Raw genomic sequence first — 23714 nt, 5'->3', positions numbered from 1 at the left:
AGTTCCTATTGTAGAATGTTCGGTCAGTCTGGGTGAGAGAAGAGAGTGTGTGAAAATGTAAGTGGTGAGCAGTGTGTAATAGGTTCAGTGGAATATGTTTGAAATAACTTAGAAATCACGTTTGGAGGGTTAGAAATTAAGAAAAATATTTTGTTTTGGTTTAAGAAGTGTTATTCAGAGATTTGTTTTGTTGACCATTCGGCTGTGTTACGTACTCAGTCATTAACTGGGTTCGGTTTATTGGCAATATTATCTATTTATGACCGTTCGGTCTAATCGCACTGTTATAATATTAAACTAGTGTTCGGTCTGGATAGAGTATATCCAAAAATCTCTAAGTACTCGGTCTAGTATAATATTCGGTATAAGTTTTTTAGAGTTTTCAGTGTAAGTTATGAGTGTGTGGTTTAAACTCTTTGGGTAGGGCTAAGTGTCTAGTAGTTGGTTGCTATGGTGGTCGGTCAATAATAGCGTTCAGACAGTTTCTTTTATTTTGTCTGTTATGAATCGTTCGATTCTCTCGGTTGGGTAACTGTGAAGGTGTTCGGTCTCCAACATTCACATGTTGTCTTTATTTTGTGAATGGAAATATAAATGATGAATGATAGATTGTGGTAAAAATGAGAAGGTTGAACTTTTGAATATTGTGGAAGAGAATTCCAAGGCGGAATATCTCGTGTATGGTTATTGATTTGTAAAGTATGAATATGGATATGCTAAGCTGGCGTTCATCCTGAAATTCTATGAGTATCATTCTCACATAGAGAGAGGTATATCATTTGTGAAAATAGCAGGAGGTCCTACCACCTCAGGGTGCCGAGGTACGTATTATGGGATTAACCTTGGGTAGTAGCTTGATTGGTGTCAGCTGTTACACTACCACAAGTGCAAGGACAACTGTAGCTACATATTCATACAATCCGGATGGTCAAGTCATAGTGTTCAGTTTATATATATTTATATGAATTATGATGTTTTGGTTGTATGTGATGAATTGTATTCATTGTTGTATGATGTACTGTTTAGTTTCATATAGATTGAACTTGCATGAAATGCATATATGTGTTTATAATTAAATTACAATAGCTTACCCTATTTTCTTGTTCTGTCTTGTCTTGTCCGTTCGATTTTCTTTTCTCTTGCGATGATCATCCTGTAGATGTGAGCAGAAGGTGACGAGTGTTCGGTGGAGCAAGTGTTGGAAGGCGAAGATCCTATCGCTTAAGTTATGAGCGCTCGGTCAGCGGTTGTGTATAGTTTTGAATTGGATCGTTCGATCAATAGGTTTAGTATTCCTTTTGTAAATCGATCGGTTTATACAGTGTGTTGTATCACCGTTCGATTTATTCCTATATTTTGTATCAAACTTATGATATGTTGTAAAGTTTTTAGTTTTATGGTTATTTTGGATAACTGTAATTGTTAAATACTTTACTAACTCTTAATGAACTGATCTATCATATTATTATGTGATTAATCTATGATATAGTATTATGCTATATTTTGAGGATGTTACAATGAAAATCAAAGAAAAAAAACATTCATATTTGATCTTGTTATGACATATTAATTTTTCTCTTCTTCAAATCTTTCCAAATTTGAAGTTGACTTCTATTATGAGTGGATAAGCACAACTCCTTAAATTTGACCAACTAGCATCATCTCTACATCCAAAATTTAAACTTGAATTTTGGAAATTTATTTAAGCAAAAACAAATTAAAGATTTTTTAGGGTATTTGGTCATTGAAAGACTTTTTTTCTTTTTCGTTTTTTACCTATTCTTTCCAATAATGATTATTTGATGCACTTATTATTTTAGTAATAAAAGATAAATTTTACGATAACATTATATCTTTCTTCTTCACTTTCTCCTTCACATTCTTAAATAGAAAGAACAAGAAATTTACAACATTTTGATGTTGACAGATATCAACTTGATTCATGGCCTATGAATCTTTCATAGCTCATCTTAAATAAACTTTATTTTAAGGGACTTGAATTGTGAGGAGGTGAAAAAAATGTCTCAACCCCCACTTTTAGAGAGAGATAAGGTCAAGATTACATTGAGTTTGATTGTATGACAAAACTTTAATTAATATATTCTTAAAAATAATATCATCAGCTTAAGTCATATATCTAGTCAGGTTATCCGACTGAAGGCCAAGGGCTAAATTAAATGACGAAATACATTGTTTTACACAAATATTTGAGACGAGACACATTTTAATATTAATAAAAATCAAGTCTTATTAAATAAATCAAATTGACATAAATGAAAAACAATATTTACATCCATACTCCAAACTTACTCAACATAGAAAAGAAGAAAATAAAGACTTTGAAGAGAATATTTATGCTTTTTTCAACACACCACTTTTTTTTAAACTATTTATTATAATTATAAAAAAGTACATACTCTAGGTGTATGACCACCTGATTCTCTCCATTTGATCACACCGTTACAAAATTGAAAGTCACTTTCTGGAAAAGTAAAATGTGCACGAATTTAAAAATACAAACGGTGATGTTCACAATTAAAATTGTCATGGACATTTTGCATAAGTACAAAAAGTTTAGAGAAAAATAATGTAATATGTTTTTTTCCTATTTTAGGTAAGAGACAATAATGGTTTAGTTATGCATTAAGTTCCTAAAATTTGGAACAATATTTACGTTGCCCCCCAAATTTAATTTGTTTTAGTCCTTCCAAAATTGTTTGAAAAAAAAATTATTTTAGTCACCGACTATTAAATTTGAGGGACAAAAATGAGTTTGTCAAGGTTTAGAATTTAAAATTTAAGAATAGATTTTACAATATGATTTTTAGTCTATCAAATTTAGTGTTTAGTTTTTGTTTTTTTATTTTAGTTTTTAGAGTTTAAACAATTTTGAATTTAGAAAACAAAAATTAAAACTGAAAGACAATTTTTATTTTAAATTTTCCTTTCCAGCGATCTCTGGAAGGCTGTTTCGTGTATTTTATTTTCTATTTTTATAACTACTGATAGCCCTATCCCCTTGTAGGAATTTCGATTATTAGGAAGTTTAAAGATGAATTAGTAATCCAAAAGAATTTAGTGCTATACAGTAAAAAGTAAGTCGAGTTTAATTTTGCTAACAAATATAAAATATAGAATTTTGTTAACGAAATGAGAATTTGGTACAGAGAAGCAGTTAAATTTGATTGGATATAATAATTAATATATTTTATTGGAGATATTGATTTTTTGTAAAAAAGAAAAAAAAAAAGAAAGGTATTTTATATGTAGTGAGTTGGTTGGTCGTTAGGTGGTTTGCTTTCGGTTGAAGGATTCTTTGTTTCGTGGGTTGCTTGACTTATCGATATTTGCGGTCCTTTTCTGTTCAAAGGTTTGACCAAATTTTCACGATTAATTTTTTTATTATCTTTTCTTTTCTGTATTTTTTAAATATTTTCAAGAACTTTCGGAAAAGAAGCCAAATCAATTACTCCTCTTTTTGTGAATCCCATTAGCCACACCTCAGAATATCCTTTTCTTCCTCACCAAACTTCCCAGATACTCTTACCATCCACACTTCCTTTTCATTCTATTCTTCATTAAAACCTTATCTCCTCTTTCTCTCCATTTCTTTTTTTTTTTTCAAAATATTTTCTATATCACTTCAAAAATATATTATTTCTTCTGTTCTTCTATACCATGGTTTCAAATACATTAACGATTTTATTCCCTTTTAAAAATACATTGTAAATTCAGTCGTCATTTAGATCAATAAATATTTAGAATTGAACTAACCTATAAGAGATAAAATTGAAGACATTTTTTATTTTTTCCAAATATAAGTTTTCTGTGAATTTATATTTCGAATCAGAGATAATATCAATTTTGTGTCTGACTCAAATCGTATTATGATTCATCTCAGTGATAGAATACTTTGTAGTTCCAGTTATGACTTATACATACCGTATTCTTCTTTTATCTTGAATTTTCACTTATTATTATATTTATTTTTAGTTAGTAATATTTTGTTGGAGTTAAAAATACCTCTTCATTGCTTTCATAAAATTATTTTGATTATTCAAGTATTTGTTAATATATGTTTAGTACTTTAAACGTAGGAAACATGTTTATTTATTGATCGATTAAAGTATAGGATTGATAATTTTATTTAATAATTTAAGAATTACATATATTATCAGTCTCTTGAATTTAAAAATTATATTTATTTATTTTTAAAGTTTAGAACTGAAAATATATTAGTTTAATAAAATTCACATAACGGTTTATAATATATATCGGCTTTCCAAATTAGAACATTTAGTATTATTCTGTTTTTTTGTCTATAAATTTGGTTGGTATGAAATCCATTGCATACATTATATAGGACATTGATATTGACTTTTAAACTCATATATTGTGTTTGGAAATTAATTTTTTAGGAAAACCTTTTTCTTAATTTTTAATAATTATATTGATGATTCTTTTTTGTTTTTCATTTAGCTTATGTTGTTACGTGGTGAGTTCTTTTTTAATTTATCCATAATATTTTGAAACATTATAAACATTACATGCACAAAACCTCACAAGTAATAAAGTGAAAGTTTGAAACATTGGTAAGAGAGATAAAAAAGGCAATCTATATCATGGTTAAATCTTAAGGAACAATTAATCAAAATGATGAATTATTTAAAAACTTTCATTAACAACTAGATAAGTATTCTAATAATGTTTGATAGTGTAAGTACCTCGTGGGATGATATGTATGGCAAAGGCCATATAGGTTTAATTTATTTTTTCTTTTATTCTTCCTACTTTTTCATTTTTATTATGTTTTAAATTTACTCAACTTTTACCTTTCTTCTCTTTCTAATTTTTTAGAATGATTTCTTATCTATTTTCACAAATAAATTCCACTAACTAGAAGGTGACTATATAATGATATCATATTTTTATTTAAGCCACATTCTCTTTTTAATTTGTTTTGGCTTTGTATGTGAGTATTTCTAAGTTTCATAAATTTTCTCAGTTCAAAAATGTTATCCTTTAACCTTGTTAATCTTTTTTATCACTATGATTTAATTGATTTCGTGGTATTTCTTTTACGAGTTTGGTACGATTTTTTTTCTCTTTCTATTATTTGTGTAAGACTCGTGAAAAATATTTATAATAGTAAATTTTACCATTTTATTTGTAATAATAATTTTATGGATAGAAAAAAAATTAAATTTTTGGATATAAAATTATTGTAATTTTAGAGGTTCAAATTTTTAACTTATTCAGAATTTTTAAGAAAAGTGAATAGTGAACAGTGAATAGTGAATAGTAAAAAGTGAATAGTAAAAAAAAAAAAAATTTGGAAGGATAAGAATTCCTACGTAGCATGGAAGGAGATATGATCAGATTGATCAAGTTATTCATTAAAATATTATTTTTAAAATAATATTAAAATAATAAATAATATTAAAAAATTAATGAATAGTAAAAATTTTTACCTATAAATAGAGATCAGAGGAATGAAGTTTTTGCACCAAGAAGTAGAGAGAAATTAGGAGAAGAGAAGAAATTAGGAAGTTTTTGGAGTAGGAAGAAATTTTAGAGTAGAGGTTCTGAAGAGTTTTCGGGGAAGCAAATTCAGAGCAAGAGAAGTCTGGAATAGAGGTAGGGGAGCTAACCTTTCTAAGCTTTTATGTTATGATATAGTACTGTTTTATTACTATTCATGTCTTGAAATTATGTGTGAATACTGTTAATGCTTACTATTTATTTATCTTGAATTTCTGTGTCAATATTATATGCTGTTATTTTGAATCTGTAAATAAGAAATTTGTTAAAACTAGTTGAGGAACACTTTGGCTAAGGAAAGACTTGGTACTTAAGTTGTCCATTGTGACGCACCTCTCTTTCCTGGAAGTCTACTCGACAAACTTTTAACTTAATTCTTGTTGAACAGATTATGTACTGTTAAATTATTATGCAATATATCTCGTTGGAATGAATTTATGTTATTGTGGTAGATACGAAATTGTGAATTTTAATTGTGATGATTGTAATTTATTATATTGGATTTGAATTTATGCATCCGAACATGATATGAGTATTATGGGGAGATTTCGTAATAGTATAATGTGAGTTGAGGAATGTGAACATTGTATGAGTCTCGTGGAGAGATTCTGTATTGATGTGGTAATTGTGTATATGTTGATGTTGAGGGTCCTGTAGTTGGAGGTTATCCTGATACTCTAATAATCATCCAGTCTCAAGTAGAGAAGGATGAATTATGTGGTGAGAGGAGCAGGAGGTCCTGGTCTATGTGCCGGTTTTGGACATAGTGAGGGGACTAACCTTGTGAATGGTATGAAGTATTTTGGAAGTGTATTTGTAAGAAGAAGTAGAAGTCATCACAAGTGCATAACCTCCCGTGACCGCTCATCAACGTATCATCCGGATGAGTGTCTTTTTGGGTATTGTGGGATGAGTGTCTTTTTGGGTATTGTGGGATGAGTGTCTTTTTGGGTATTGTGGGATGAGTGTCTTTTGGGTATTGTGGAACGAGTGTCTGATATGAATTATGGTATGATGGTTTGAGGGTGTATGACATAATTATTATATGATGTTAATATCAAATCAATTATGCATGTTTTATAAATGAGTGTTGCATGTTAGCTCACCCTACTTGTTTGTGTTGTTTGTGTTTGGGTATGTACGATGATCGTATAATTCGTTATACGGGAGTAGATGAAGGAATCTCGTATGATCCAGTACCAATGAAGAAAGAGATTGAAGAATAAGTTAGAAGAATTCGAGTTATATTTAGAAGTTTATAGTTGAAATCTGAGTTTAAAATATGTATAGATATATATCAGCTGTAAATCTTTAAGTGTGAGATTACGGAATGTTACCGTAAATGTAATGTTACAATATATAAATTATGAATTATCCAGTGTGAGATATTGGGATGTTACAATTTGAGAAATAAATGACTGTATGACGAAAATTATTTTGAATTATAAATGAATTTGACTATAATTACGGATTGAATATTGAATGTTATATATAAGATAGGTAAAAGTAAAAGTGATGTTTTATAAGATGAGCTTGAATATTTTATTATAAAAATGTAAAAATTATAAATAGAAAAATCAAATAGTCATGTTTCATTCTATAAAAATCATTATCTCTTTGTACATTATTTCTTTAACTTTTTTTTATATATTTTCTCTAATATTTTTACCAATTTATCAAAATTTTTTAATATTAGATTCTGTCTTAGAAATCTTAATGTAAAATACAACAAGTTTTTTCCGTTCAACATTTTCATCATAGTATATTCATATTTTTTTTCTTGAATTATATTAGAAATTTGACATACATGAGGTGTTTGATACTATATGTGACACTTTTGGATTCAAAATAAATCTTTATTTAAAAAAGATTATTAGGATTTGTTTAGATCATTAATATATATATATATATATAGGGGTTTGCTAACGCGCGTACGCCTGTTTTTCAGTTGGTACATTTTAGCAATGTGTACCGGATTTTAGTAGACAAAAATATCCTTATATATTATGAATTCCAAGTTTTAAGGTTAAGGGTATTTTAATAATTTTCATTTTCAAAACTTAAAAAAAAAAAAAAAACCCCCAAACCCTTACTCACCTCTCTCATTCCTCTCAATCCTTTCTCTTTCATCTCTCTCACTCCAACCTTTTCTCTGTCATCCCTACTCTAATCCCAATTGAAAAAAATCAGAAACACATGCCTTTAAAAAATTTTCTTTTGTAAAGAGTTGAGTCATTGACATATTCACCTTCAAGGCAAAGGTTCATTCAAGATCTCTTCAATTTCACCATCTTCACTAACCTCTCTAATTTCATCATCTGTATTTGTTGAATCATCATCTCTAAAAAAATCCTCGAGGCCAATTACCAATTCTTTCTGATGTCATTATGCTTGTGAAAATTAGATAAAATTATATACGACAAAAATTATAAAATGAAAACTCATTATAAAGTCATTTTTTTGTAAGAAATTGTTTAACAACTGAGTGTTTTTGATTTTTTTCCAGGCCAATTACCAATTCCTTTGATGTCATTATGCTTGTGAAAATTAGATAAGACAAAAATTATAAAATAAAAACTCATTATAAAATCATTTTTGTAAGAAATTGTTAAACAGCGAGTATTTCTGAATTTTGTCCAGGTCAATTACCAATTCCTTTATGCTTGTGAAAATTGGATAAAATTAGATAAGACAAAAATTATAAGATGAAAACTCATTATAAAATCATTTTTTTGTAAGATTGTTTAACAGCAAGTGTTTCTGATTTTTTGAATTGAAGCTACGGTAGGGATAACAGAGAAAAGATTGGAGTGAGAAAGAGGAAAGAGAAAGGGTTGAGAGGAATGAGAGAGGTGAGTAAGGGTTTGGGGGGTTTCTTTTTTTTTTTTTTTAGTCTTGAGAATGAAAATTATTAACTTAACCTTAAAACTTAGAATCCATGATATATAAGGATATTTTTGTCTACTAAAACCCGGTACACATTGCTAAAATGTACCAACTGAAAAACAGGCGTACGCGCGTTAGCAAACCCCATATATATATATATATATATATATATATATATATATATATATATATATATATATATATATATATATATATATATATATATATGAACTGGAGCTCTTGAAACTCTTTAGAGTCAAGAAACCTAGAACAAGTGAAAGAAATTAGTTTATTTTCTAATTTATTCTAAGCTGAATGATTTGATTTAGGTGAATGTTGTAGTTACTATACTTTATTTTCTAAAATCATACAATTCTATCTTGTCAAATTGTGTTTTTAGGAGAGTGTAGGGTATTCGACCTTTGTATAGCTTATTAATGTTTTTGTTTGATTAAAAATATTGAAAATATTAAATTACAGTTATTATGATATCAGTATTAATTTGTAAAATTTGTTATTTTTCTTGATTCTATATAATTTGTTTAGTTGATGAGAATTATTTATCTAGCAAATATCTCAATTAGAGAGAAATAAACTAATTTTTTTATTTAAATTTTCAAACATATTATACTTCACCTAGGGTCTGTTTAAGATGATTTGTTATATATGATGTGTATGATTTGTATATAATTGGAAGAACTCATGTATATATAATTGCAACGTGAGTTGAAATGAGATTTGATTAATAAATTGAATGGGAAACTAATATATGTTTATATTATATAAACTCATCAATTCAATTTGTATTTGTGTAATTATTTGACGACGATGTAATATTTGTGGTTTTTAAACTTGTACATGTATAATATATGTAAGTATACTGAGTATGTTATTTTGTATTGAATAATCTGAGTAATTATATGAAATTGTATTGAATTGAGTATATTATATGAATTGTATAATTTAAGGTTAAGTACCGATACTATATATTAAACCTAAATATAATTTGTAGAATTAAGTACGAGATCACCCTGCTAAAAGTAATTTATGATATTAAGAACGAAATTTGATATTAAAATTATTTATATTTACTTTTAAATGGTATAAATGACGGACCAAAATATGAAATAATAAAAAATATTAGATTATATAATTTGAAATAAATATCCATATGAGATCATATTGGTAAAGGTAATTTATAATATTAGGAAAAAAAAATATTAAAATTGTATTCTGTGACTCAAATGGCCACACAAGCACCCAATTACCAAGTCAATTGCACGGTCCTAAAGAGCAGGATGTAACTAAAGAATGACTGAAGGCAACAGAATTAGCAAGTAAGACCGGACGACCATAGGTAGAACGTCCCGTCTTAGTCAATAATTAGTTTTCCATCCAAAGATTAAGGTAATCAGTGATTAAAAGTATTGGATTGAGATTGGGTCGTGAAAGTTACTGCATATTTATTATTATTGCATTGAACTTCTGTACGGACAGTCAACTGACTTAAGTATCAGAGAACCTTTGGCAGATACACCTCCGGACAGTGGAGCAAAGAGAAGGACTAGAAGTGTAGATACCAGACGACTTCTTAAAAGAAATTGTGTAAGTGTTAGTGATTCCATCTCATATCTGAAACAAAAATTATTTGTCTTTATTTTTCTAGTGATATAAATGAGAAGATTAAAATACAAAATAATAAGAAGTTAATGAAATGTTATTAGAGTTGATTGTGTTTGTAAACCAAAATTGTTTACAATGAATATGGTAAGATATCCGTGTGATTCTATATTAATTGAAATTGATAATAATATTTCAAAACGAATCACATATTCGATACGAATAAACTGTTTTGAGATTATAGTTGTTATATTCCTGTATATTAATTTTAATTAAATTTTTGGTAGCTTATTTTTCTTATATTTTTTATATAATTTTGTTGGTGTTGTAATATACTTAATATATGGAGAACTTAGACAGATACATGAAAGGGTTTTAACTGAGCATAATATTGTTTGTTAGTTGACATTTTGAAATCCTTTGAAAAGCTTTTTTGAATATAATAATTGGAGTGTACAAATGACACATACAATCACATTACTATCTCTGAAGATAATTTTATCCTTATTAAAATTTATTAAACATAATTTTGGTATTATATTATATAAATACATAATTTACTTTTTTGTTTTACAAAATAAACTTGTTTTCTAGAAAAATATATATTTTAATATAGATAAAGCTTCTTTTTGAATAAAGATGTGCACTGTTTCTAATTTTAATTGACCAATTACCATTAATATAATTCTAATAGGCAAAACTTCTTTAAAATCACATCTAATTAGATTTTTTATCTTAAAAATTTTCAATATTCAAAAATAAGAAAAATATGATGGTTTCTTATATAAACATAATATGACAAAAGTTTTTTCAGTTAATTAGTTTTAAGATAAATATTAATGATGTAGCTAGAAGTTTGTTTTAATTTGGTTTAATGTATTAATATTTTTAAAAGAAGTCGGTATAGGTATATAGTTTTTCAACTCTTTTTAGAAAAATATAGTTGAGTTTACGAAGATCATATATATTTTATTTGGAATGATGATTTTTAAAGGTTTTAATTAAAAAATTATTATTTTTATTTTATATGATTTTTTGAATCAATGAGTGATTCTTTAAAATCTTAGAAAAAAATAGACTATTACTTATACTATGTACAACTCAAAATTCTTCATACTTATAGTAAACGAAATCATACTAATAAATTGATTAATTTAGATTTTATTCACATAAAAAGATATAAATGGTTTAATATTTTTCCTGCGTGTATTTATTTATATTTTTTTAATCATAGATATAGTTTGTCTAAATTTCATGAAATATAATTTTTATAATAGATTTTTGGTAAATATTCTAATATATGTATTTGGTAATTTTTTCAAGAGAATATATTTTTGTATACTTTAAATTAAAAAAATACAAAATAATGTTTGAATATAAAATTACATGAAGATATGTTAATATTTATCATATATGTACACGGAAATATATTTATACGTATATGTACTAACATATTTCATAAATTTAAAAATATATAAACTGATATTTACAAACTTAATATAAGGTGTTATTATTACAATGGGTAAATAGTATGCCGACTGATGCGAAAAAAGAGTTAATTATAATTTAAATATGCTTAAGAATTTTACGTCAAATTACAATTTTATTCCTCTTATATATATAGAGAATTACATATTTTTGAAATTTTAAAAACTAAAATATAAAATAAACAAGGGATTAAAATCTCAAATAAGGAATTAAAGAATATAAAAGGGAATTTAGTCACTGTTCCAAAAACAAATACAAAATGTTACGTGTATTCGAATATAGTATAATGACAGCTTGCATTCTTAAACACGAAATTTGATCATAGTCTCTTCATTACAAATAATAACTTATCCAATAATTCACGATATTAATTAAAAATATTAAATTTTGAGTTTCGCATTAAAAAAAATAGCCATTTTAGTGTCGGCAACTTTAATTAATCTCCATCATTGGTCTTTTTAGTGTCACCAACACGCAATATTAGAATCTAAAAGAAAAATAAAATTTTCAAAACAATACTATTACCTAAAGTAGGGGTGAAAATGAGAATTGCCGTTATTTGTTCTTCGTGAAAAAAATATATTTTTGCCTACCCGTAAAAAGTCCCTGTGATAGTTATTTACGGATTAAATACTAACAAACATTTATGGGTATTTTAAAAAAATCATTTTCATTTCAATAAAAATAATAAATAGTAGTACAAAACATAAATTTAAACACGCTTTACTGATTTAATTCCAATAACATTAATTTAAACAAAAATTTATCCTATACAAAAATAAAAAAAAGTAAGTACATTATGTAAAGTAAAACAAAACTATAATTTATAATTGATATTTTCCCTTACAACAACCTTACCGATCACACTTTAAATTTCAAAGAGAAAATAAAATAAATTAATAACAATAGTTATTAGTATTAATTTATATGGATAATAGATGTCTGTAAGAGCGTGGTTATGATCAGAAGAAAAAAAAAGATTTGATACTCCCATTTTTTTTTATTGTTGAATTCATCATTAATCATTAAACCAAAAATTATAATTAAAACACAATATTTTATATTTTATAATGATTTAAATATTAGGATTGGATTGGATTTGTAATTTGATTTACATAATCTATATCAGATAATAATTGATACAGCACGTTAAATGTTAAATATGAATTAAGAAGAAACTACACCCTTAAATAAATGTGGCTATTTAGAAAACGTGTGAAATATCCCATAAATTTATTCATAAACATAAGCATGTAAAAGGGTATGTCTACCAAATTCTGTTCTCCTTTTTTGAAAAAAGATTTTAAATATACATATATTTTTGATTGAATATCTCAATGCAACTTGAACTTTTATTTTCAATATTTTGAAATAATAGTTGAATAAGATGAAATTATTTTTTTAAAAAAAATAGTAATATCTAAAATGTAGTATATGATTAAAAATGTAATAATATATTTAATGAGATGGATAAAATGAAAAATGTTTGGAGAGGAATGGGTGGGTTTGGCCTACCAACCTGGTTCATGCTTGCTGCCGCCCCCACGCCAACCGTGTTAGCGAGTGTGTCCCAGGATTCTCACCTTTCATTTTCTCCCTCCTAATTTCTTCTATGACTTGGAGCTGACACGATGATGTGACCATATCCATTTTTTATTTAATTCATCAAATTAATATTCTCAACTTCTTTCCCACACACACCTCAACCCAAAACATTCCATATTTTTAATTCAATTATAAATTACTAACAGAAAATTACACATTTCTATTATTTATTTTTCTTATTTAACTCTTTTATTTCATTTTTTTACTTGTTTTTATATGCGATTATATGACTGATTTAAAAATAATATTGTAATTAATGTGAAATAACACGTGACTTTTATTATTTTCATTAAAAACATAATGGGTTATGATATGGTTATATTTCCTAATGATTTTTCTTTATTATCTATAATGACAAAAAGAAATAACTCTCATTATTAATATTAATGGAATTCTCTTTGTTATTCAACATAATCTTCATTAAAAACAATAAAAGTCATTTATTGTCTTACACTGATAGTAATATAATTTTATATTAATATTCGAGTTTTCTATTAAATTTATTTTATTTTCTTCTGTTATACTTTTAACACTAAATACTAATTTCAATATTTAAAAAAATATTAAAATCCATTTTAATACACCCAAAGCAGTATATTTTGAAGAGAAAACATAAACAACACAAAAACCACTCTTTTATATTAACCACAACAAAACTTATATTTCTTTAACACTTAATAAATCAAAACAATCCTAAGATAGTAAGTTAGATAATAATAAAATTAAATGATAGATACTCAATTAAAAAATATATATATATTTTAAGTATTTTATAAAATAAAAATGATAAATATGTTTTTATTTTCTAAATTTTGATTAAAATTATTTAAAAATTTAATATATTTTGGTTCTCAAACATTATAAACTAATATATAAATTTTCTAATCTAATTACGTTATATATTTTTTAATTCCTTGTGAAACATATTTTTCAACTAATATTAAAACAAAAACGTATCAACCACTATAAATAAAATAAATATTATCATGAAACGTATTTAATATATAAAAAGATTTAATATAATTGGGATTAAAAGAACTTAAAGTTTGAGAATTCAAATAAAGATAAATTCTAATTTTATTTTAAAATTAAAAAATTAAAAATATATATGATTAACAAAATTTAATAGAAACTTAATAAAAAAATTTCAATTTAACAAAGAATTTAAAACTTGTTTATATATTTAAATTTTTTAAAATTTTAAAAATTAATAAATTAATATTTTAAAAAATTAATAAATTTAATTTTGAAATTAAAATTCACAAAGAATTTTAAACTTAATTAAATATTTAATTTTTAAAAATTTTAAAAAATTAATAAATTTAATTTTGAAATTAAAATTCACAAAGAATTTAAAACTTAATTAAATATTTAAATCTCTTAAAATTTTAAAAAATTAATAAATTTAATTTTGAAATTAAAATTCACAAAGAATTTAAAACTTAATTAAATATTTAAATTTTTTAAATTTTTTAAAAAATTAATAAATTTAATTTTACAATTTTAGTTTTGAAATGAAAAAAAATTATTATCGTACAAAAGTTTAATTTTGATAGTTTTTTAAAATTAACAAGTCTTATTCCACTTCTTTATATTTTTAATTAAAATTGCATTTTAAACCTTATACACACTTTATATATATATATATATATATATATATATATATATATATATATATATATATATATATATTATTTACTTCTTGTAATCATTTTTATAATATAAGTTTTTGTTTCATACGCAACTTTCATTTTTTTCAAAATAAAAGAAATACACAGAAGTACAATTTCTAACCTTTTTTATAGTATTATTAGGCGTGGCTACTTATATTCTTTTTACAAATATTTTTTGACAATATTTTAACATTATTTATATGTCATTATGTGATTGATCCAAAATTACTCTACAATCAATAATAATCATAAACACCAACATGGACTAATCACAAAATGACACGTAGATGAAGTTAAAATATTGTCAGAAAAATATGGTCAAAGAATCATTATCTTATTTTTTATGTTATGTTTTCTTTTTCTGTGACAGTTTTTTTACATTATTTTTTCACAATATAATTTTTTTATTAAATTATATTTTTATTGTTTAATTTTTTTAAAATAAACAAAAATAATCATATTAAAGAACAATTAACATAAACAAAGATAATTATTTAATTTACATAATATAGATAGTCTTTACTCAGATAAAAATATAAGTCATGACACTCACAATATCTATTAAAATTTGTAGAAGTCGTTCCTAAACAAAATACGATTTTCATTAAAAGAATAAATAAAACAAAATTTCATAAGTCATCACACCCACAATATAAATACGACTTCTAAACAAAAAAATTAAAAATCATCAAAACACGTTTTTTTATATAAAAAAGTCATTCAAAATTATCTATATGAATAAAATTCTTTATTGTTTTTGACAACTCATTCTATAACAAATCTTTTAAAATTGACCTATTTTCTTAAAAACACCTTAAATTTCCTCATTTTGATAATCATCCTCGTTAAGAACTAATACTTATGTTAAAATTTAGCTTATGCTTGTTTTAAAGATCACTCTCAGAGTAGATGCTCCTAACTTAAAAGACTATCGATAAGAACAATTTGTAAAGAATTAAAATAGTTTTTATTTTGAAATATATTGATAAATTTCTTTTAAATTGTTGCTTATACTAACTTTATTTTCAGTCCTAAATAAAAAACAAACCTTTGCCATTAATTCCTTACATTGTTAGTGGTAATTTTGTAAAATTATCAAAAGTGAGTTTGAAATTATCAAAAAGTGATTATTCTAAAATTTAGATTCTTAAGATTAATACTACAGTTTGTTGCTTCAACAATTTATTGTAACGGCAAAAACTGTTCAAATATACACACAGATACACGTAAGCACTGCATAGGTTGTCCTCAAATTATTTCTGGTGCATGAATTGTTCTCAAAATTACACCTATATTTCTTTTTTAATAAATGTTGTTTGTTTAAGGTGTATGGTATTAAAATAGATAAATTATTTTAAGTATATGATATGTTGTCGTAAATTCCACATCATTGTATTCCTTAATATATAATAGAATAATATGCTTAATTACTATCTGTCAGAAAAAAATGTAAAGAAACAAAATAACTTTGTGGGGTTAAAAATTGACCTGAGGTCAATTCCCTCAAAAATATATTTCTGAAATAGTTGAATTTCCAAGCAATATTATCAATCAATTAAAAATTATGTTAAATATACATTTTAAAAAGAACTATTATAAAAATAAATAAGTTTATTAATCAGTAGAAAGACAATTTATTTAGATGTAACGATTAATATTTCACGCCTATGCAAGAAAGTTAAAAATAATAAATTTTTGGATATGTTTTGAATAAAAAATTGAAAAGAGCAATTTATTAATTTATATTTTTGGAATGAAGTTTTTTCCGTTATATTTTCTCTCTCATCTCTTTTATGTCTCACCCTTGGAATCAGAAGCAGATACTTTTTTGTATATAAAGCAACCAATATTAGCATCGGTTGCCATTCCCTGCTACTTTCCCTCCTCTTTCTTCAAACTCTGTTTCTTTTTCTACTCTGCATATTTTGGTTGCAACACACAGATTCTGTGTTGCTTGGGCTCTTCTAAGCCACCTGCTTCTGCTACACAGAGTGCAAAAGCAAAAACCATTTTTTCAGTGCTCCGTTTCTCATTGAAGAGAGTGAGGAATAGGAAGGAAAAAGAGACCCCACAATTCAGAAAATGAAGTACGTGCTGGTGACTGGTGGAGTTGTTAGTGGTCTTGGCAAAGGTGTTACGGCCAGTAGTATTGGCTTGCTTCTCAAAGCTTGTGGACTTAGAGTCACTGCCATTAAAATTGGTAAACTTTTCTTCGTTTTCTTCCTTTTTTGTTTTTTTTTTTGTGGAAAAGCAAAGTGGATAAAGCATGCATGCTTTTTTATCCACCAAACTTTAAATACTCTCTCCCAGTTTTCTTGTCAAAAATTTGCTGTCTTCTTCTCAGCTTCCCTTTTTTTCCTTTTCTTTTCCGAGTGTAAACACCACCCAAATCATGTAAGGTTTCAAATTTACGGCAGTGACAGTTGATATTGCGGAAAAGATTGTATAGAAATGTAACCACAATTGTGGTTGAAACAGTGGCTATTTAAAGCTTTTCATCTAAGCATGGACTGTTAATTTGAAGGGATGTTGCATTCTAATTCTGGTCTCACTTTTTTCTCTGCCGTTCAGATCCTTACTTAAACACAGATGCGGGAACAATGTCCCCTTTTGAGCATGGAGAAGTGTTTGTGTTGGATGATGGTGGTGAGGTACACAACTTGCTCTGATTCACTGATTCACCATCCTTTTTCATGCCCAAAAGAAAACCCCAAAAACGTAAAAAAGAAAAGAAAGTTAATTCAAGGAAAACAAGAGAACAATAACAGTGCCAACCTTTCTAAAGTAGTAGTGTCTTGGAAAATAATGAAACTTGACCCTCTTTCTGTTGTAAGGTGGACCTGGATCTTGGAAACTATGAGCGTTTTATGGACGTCAAGTTGACCCGTGATAATAACATAACTACTGGGAAGATTTACCAGGCAGGTTCCTTAGATTATCACGCAGATTTTGAAGATCATTGCAAGTTTTTTTCCTAACTTTACTTTTCTTTTCCTGTTTTCATGACAGTCTGTCATTAATAGAGAGAGAAGAGGAGACTATTTGGGAAAAACTGTTCAGGTCTGGTTTAACCAATTTGTACTGTGTTTTTACTGTGATGATAGTTTATCTATAAACAAAGGTTTTCATGTTGGTCCTTATATTATTATTATTAACACCATGATGACGATGATGGTGATGATGATGGCGTTTTCATCTTTAGGTTGTTCCTCATATCACTGATGATATTCAAGATTGGATTGAAAGGGTGGCCCACATACCGGTAGATGGAAAAATCGGTCCAGCTGATGTATGTGTCATAGAATTGGGTGGAACCATAGGTACAGTGTTGAAAACATTCTTCAGTCTTCTTCACAGTTGGATAATTGTTTCCATCTTATATGTGAATAATTAATTCATTCTATTTATAATAACGTTGATGGGTGCAGGAGATATAGAGTCCATGCCATTTATTCAGGCACTAGGACAATTCTCATACAGAGTAGGTGAGTGATGATACTTCTTTTTTGTTCACAGATTCTGTTTTTGTTGAATAATTAATGTGAGCTGTATATAAATATATAAACAATACACTTTATATTTTGCAGGTGCTGGAAACTTTTGCTTAGTTCATGTCAGCCTTGTTCCTGTTTTAAATGTTGTTGGTGAACAGGTTTGTAATGTCTCACATCTTTTAGATCCTTGTAGAAAATGATTTAGTTTCATCTAACATGGGAAATTACTTTATTATTATTTTGTTCAGAAAACAAAACCAACCCAGCATAGTGTTCGTGCACTGCGAGGTCAAGGGCTGACTCCACATATTTTAGCATGCCGCAGTACAATGGTTAATCTCTCTCTCTCTCTCTCTCTCTCTCTCTCTGCAACAGAGAACATGAAATAGGATTGGTGCAGACGAATTCATGTAGTCAGATAACAGGAATAGTTAGATGAAGATAGGATGACTCACATCTGTAATGCTTCAATTTACTAAGATGAGATGTGAGCCGTCTGATTTTTATCCGACAGTTCCAGTTCACCAACCGCTTGATTGCATGAAAATCTGAATGTAGGGACAAACACATACTATGATGCACAGAAGGAACATTCAAACTTTTCTTAACTGTAAAATTTTGTAAGGTTCTAACCGTAACTTGTTTGTAACTTGTTTCAGGTACTGGATGAAAATGCAAGGGGAAAACTCTCTCAATTTTGCCTAATTCCGGTATGAGTTTTTAAGGATAAGCATTCTGATGAATATGTTTGACTTCAAATCATTGTGTCTGCTTTGCAAGAGTTTTCTCTACTGAAGCTTCATGTTTACAGGCGCAAAACATTATTACCCTTTATGATGTTCCCAACATCTGGCACATTCCTTTGCTTTTAAGGGTATGTATTCCTCTAAAACTGCTGAACTCAAATCATCTTATATCTGTAGGAACCATTTCTTATGAACTATATTCTTCTGGCTTATATAGGACCAAAAGGCTCATGAAGCAATGTTTAAAGTGCTGAATCTTCAGGGGTTAGTTTCACAAACTCAAATGTTTGTTCTATTGCCTGGATCGGGCTTTTATGGATACAAAGAAGTTTTAATCCTTTATTACTCTTGTAGAAAGCTTAAGTTGCAGTTTTTTTGAATGTATACAGTGTAGCTAAAGAGCCTAATTTAGAGGAATGGACTTGCAGAGCTGAATCTAGTGATTTGCTTCATGAACCAGTGGGTTTCTTTTCCAAAGCTGATCTATATTATCCTTGATTTTTGGCAATAACTATATATTTTTTTTCTTTTAATTGGCAGGTTCGTATAGCCTTAGTGGGGAAATATACATGCCTTTCAGATTCCTACCTCTCCGTTCTAAAGGTGGAGTTCAACTTCATGGCTGTGTTACTGTATTATAGTTTCAACATCTTTCAAAGAGTAAAAGACATAAGTTTCTTTTAACATCCCACCCTGCATAATTGTACCTAACTGTCTTCTTTATGATGTGCATTCCTATGCCCTTTTTGTTAACCATCCTCGTTTCACACACTCATGTTATTTGATACTTTATTCATACTGATAAAAGTTGATTTGATATATAGTTTTGAAATATATTAAAATGTGAATAATTTTATTATCTTATTATTTAAAAAATCAGGATAATGTAAAATTATAACTCAACTGTTCGATTGATAAAACTTATATTTTTTTTAAGGTTATTAATAGTTTGCAAGATTTACATTACACCACTATAATTTAAATATATTTGTATAAGCATAAGTTTGCTAAGTTCGCTGATGTACCTTTAATTATTTACTTCAGGCCTTACTGCACGCTTCTGTTGATTGTAAAAAGAAGCTTGTTGTAGACTGGATTCCAGCTACCAACCTTGAAAGTGCAACTGCAAAAGAGGTAAGACCAATTATGATCATTATATCACAAGCATGTTTTGTTTATTATTGTTCATAATAGAAATTTCAACGACGTGTTATTGTTCAATTTTGCAGAATCCTGATGCATATAAGGCAGCATGGAAGTTATTGAAGGTTTTCCTCACAGTCATGAAATTAACCAGTCTATATTGTCAATTTCTTCATTTTCAGTTATCTAACTAGTCTTTGCCTTCAGGGTGCAGATGGTGTGCTGGTTCCAGGAGGGTTTGGGGATAGAGGAGTGCAAGGAAAGATTATTGCAGCTAGATATGCCCGCGAAAACAGGATTCCATTCCTTGGCATTTGTCTTGGAATGCAAATTGCTGTCATAGAGTTTGCAAGATCTGTTCTTGGTGTGCAAGATGCTAACAGTACTGAATTTGATCCCCATACCAAAAGCCCATACATCATATTTATGCCTGAGGTGTCTATACTTGCTTATTTCACTCGAAAAATCAGAAAATAGATTAAAGAAACTGTCCTGTATCTTATTTTTTATTTACTTGGACTGTTTGCTACAGGGATCAAAAACACAAATGGGAGGTACCATGCGCCTTGGATCAAGGAGGACATATTTCCAGACCAAGGAATGCAAATCTTCGAAATTGTAAGCATTATCACTGCATTCAATTTTTTAGGACATTTTCTGTGCTTACAATAGGAAATATGAATGAGAGTAATTTGTGCATGTTATGACTGCACTACACATGACTTGCTACATTATTTGGCTCCCACGGTGAGATTTATTAGGTTTTTAACCCTTTGACCCTTCATAGATATGGCTGCAAAAGCTTCATTGATGAGAGACATCGGCATAGATATGAGGTATGAGTGTTGCATAAAACTATCTTGTAAATGTCAGTAGAACAGAAAATGATCTTTTCATATGCAGGTGAACCCAGAATTGGTATCTCGCCTTGAAAATGCAGGTCTTTCTTTTACTGGGAAGGATGAAACAGGTCAACGCATGGAGGTATGAACAGTCTCATATGACTTTTTGAATTATTATTACATGCATATCCTTTGCTTATTTGCTTTGTCATGCTACAGATTGTTGAGCTACCTAACCACCCATATTTCATCGGAGCTCAATTTCATCCTGAATTCAAATCAAGACCAGGAAAACCTTCTCCTTTGTTCCTAGGTAATTCTCTGATACATGTCCGCATTGTGCGTGCACTTTCACATTTTGCAATGTAGCTTCTAAATTTCTTGTTGATCATGTCAAATTCAGGGTTCATTGGAGCAGCATGTGGACAATTTGATGCTGTCTTACAGAGGTCTTCAATTTTTGATAATAGTCTCTCAAAAGGAGTAGGCAGTGACATCTCTGCAGTGAACAAAACATACAAAAATAAAACTGCAACAAAGACAGGTTATAGGACTGAGTTTATATATGGGAGTTGCAACGGGTTGCATTTCTAAATGTTAACGGTGTTCCTTCATCTTTTAGAGTTTTCAAGTTAATTGGTTAAATGTTGAGGGCTTTGAGTTGTGTAGGAGAGATTGTTTGTACAGTGAATCAATTGAACCTTGGTAGGTATAGAGTTTTCAGAGGATACAGAGAAGAGCTTACTCCCGGTCTTTTTAATGGGACCAGCTCATCTAAGTTTATAATGGTTTGATTGGGGAACTATGAAGCTTGTCTTATGTTTCAGGCTATGGAAACTCTTGGTTTTGTAAAGATCTTAAGCAGACTATAGAGAAATTCTTGTGAGCTTCAACTATTTTCTTATATTTATTGTAATGTCAATTTTCTTGTCACAATGTTTTACAAAGTTGTTTAGTGAATGAAATCTCAATTATTTCTTCTTGATCATTTCATGGTTGTCTACTATGGTTAGACCAAAAAAATCTCACACAAACATCTACAACTGCAAATTTTTGAATGATGACATATTGTTCATTGAAAATGACATCCTAACACTACAACATTTTAAAACATGGTTGGAGAGTTGTTTCTTAATGAAAGACTTAGGCAAAGCATCCTTTGTGTTAGGAATAAGGATCTTTAGAGTGCATATATTGACACTCAGTATGCATGATTCCAAAAAGGAATTCTCCTGTGTCACATGTCAGTATTTGTTCATCAAATGAAAGGGAACACATAAATAAGATTCCTTGAGCAAGGTGAACACATTGATGCTAGCTTCAGAGTTCAAAGTAGAAGACAATGGTCAATTCTACTATAAAATGGGTCTTGAAGATTTTGATATTTCAAGTTATAGTCAAGAATGAAAAAACAAATAAATATTTAAATATTCCTATCCATAAACTGTTTTAGAATCACCTATTAATCAAATTCAACTAATTGAATTTATAGAAATATAAGTTATAAAGGAAGAATTGGGATGATTTAGAAATAAATTACAAACCTATTTTAAAAAAATAAAGAACACACAGAAGTTGATTAAGGAAATGAAAAAAAAAACACAAAGAATGTGATTAGGCTAAGAATCAAAGTGAAAAAAAAAACACAAGGAGACCAAGAATCAAAGTGAAAAACATGGATCAGATTCAAACTCAGATATGTGAAATGGGTTTCATACCTATTTTTTTAACCCTTCAAGAACACACTTAGTTGAATCAAGAATAACATATATGATTCATGCTTGAAAATACATGAAAAGGAAACAAAGAGCTATTGCTTCTTGCACCCCAGTTTTCTTCATCCCACATCCCATGAAAGCAGTAATTCCCAAATTACCTCTCATTAAAATTATAATAAAAATCCCTTCGTATCCTTATTTTTAATATTTTTCAGATTGAATGTTTTAAAAGGTATTTTTAAGTTCAAAAATATATTCCAAAATACTCAATTTGAAAAGTATAAAAATATAATTCTGAATGGATATTCTAAAAGGTATTTTCAAATTCAAAAATATCTTTCAGAATATTTGTTTTAATTTTTTTGTTTATATTTTGAAATAAATAAACACTTCTTTCAGATTTTTTTTTATGTTTCAAAAAGTATTTTCATATTTAAAAAAATATTTTAAAACACTTATTCCAAAATTAAAAAAAAAAATTCTAGAACAAGTAATCCAAAAGACCTTTCTGAATAAAAAAGTAAAATGAAAAAGATTAAGACAAGAATGTGAAGAAAATGGCCGCTAAACAACGGGTTCAACGTAAGTATAAGTGAAGATTATCCAAAACTTTTCGATCCACATACAATATTCTTCATACTTACATGCCATAACACTAGGCTCCTTTCTTCCTAAACTAAAATAAATTAATTTGGTATTGTTATGATTATCCAAAGCATTATAAATTTTGAGGCGTTAGTTAAGGATATTTTGAAGATTTTCTTATTTAAATTGTTCTTTCATTTAAAACATATGTATAGGTTATGTAAATAATTTAGACATTTTATTTAAATAACGAAATTAACAAAATTCTTTAACAGATAAAAGGTTTATTAAGCTTTAGAAAACTCACAATGCACTCAGAAAATAGACGGTTAAGAGTAGATAAATGTATTAAAATAATGAGATTGAACAATTA

General features: G+C 27.6%; 1 protein-coding gene across 1 annotated transcript; it reads left to right on the top strand.

Annotated features, from left to right (window-relative positions):
* Nucleotides 1-16665: 16665 nt before the first annotated feature.
* LOC124845621 (uncharacterized) lies at nucleotides 16666-22026 on the top strand. Its single transcript, XM_088104533.1, has 21 exons — nucleotides 16666-17013; nucleotides 17385-17464; nucleotides 17648-17734; nucleotides 17823-17873; nucleotides 18016-18133; nucleotides 18242-18298; nucleotides 18401-18465; nucleotides 18556-18639; nucleotides 18967-19017; nucleotides 19119-19181; nucleotides 19271-19317; nucleotides 19443-19512; nucleotides 19594-19656; nucleotides 20098-20187; nucleotides 20283-20321; nucleotides 20404-20631; nucleotides 20729-20814; nucleotides 20984-21032; nucleotides 21100-21180; nucleotides 21258-21351; nucleotides 21442-22026. Exons 1-21 carry the CDS (start codon nucleotides 16896-16898, stop codon nucleotides 21630-21632), a joined length of 1812 nt encoding a protein of 603 aa, XP_087960659.1. The 5' UTR covers nucleotides 16666-16895; the 3' UTR covers nucleotides 21633-22026.
* Nucleotides 22027-23714: the final 1688 nt, after the last annotated feature.

Source organism: Vigna umbellata, chromosome 1 (genome assembly GCF_029865625.1).
Source record: "Vigna umbellata cultivar VRB3 chromosome 1, Vumbellata_1.0, whole genome shotgun sequence".
NCBI classification, from domain to species: Eukaryota; Viridiplantae; Streptophyta; class Magnoliopsida; order Fabales; family Fabaceae; genus Vigna; species Vigna umbellata.
The sequence above is the reverse complement of the archived record's forward strand: the minus strand, read 5'-3'. Positions and strand labels throughout refer to the sequence as shown.

Excerpts from the sequence above, each read along its gene's own strand:
- LOC124845621 (XM_088104533.1), top strand. The coding sequence starts at position 16,896 with ATGAAGTACGTGCTGGTGACTGGTGGAGTTGTTAGTGGTCTTGGCAAA. Across the intron at positions 19,318-19,442 it reads AAAGTGCTGAATCTTCAGGG|TGTAGCTAAAGAGCCTAATT; the intron begins GTTAGTTTCACA and ends GAATGTATACAG. Across the intron at positions 20,815-20,983 it reads GAATGCAAATCTTCGAAATT|ATATGGCTGCAAAAGCTTCA; the intron begins GTAAGCATTATC and ends GACCCTTCATAG.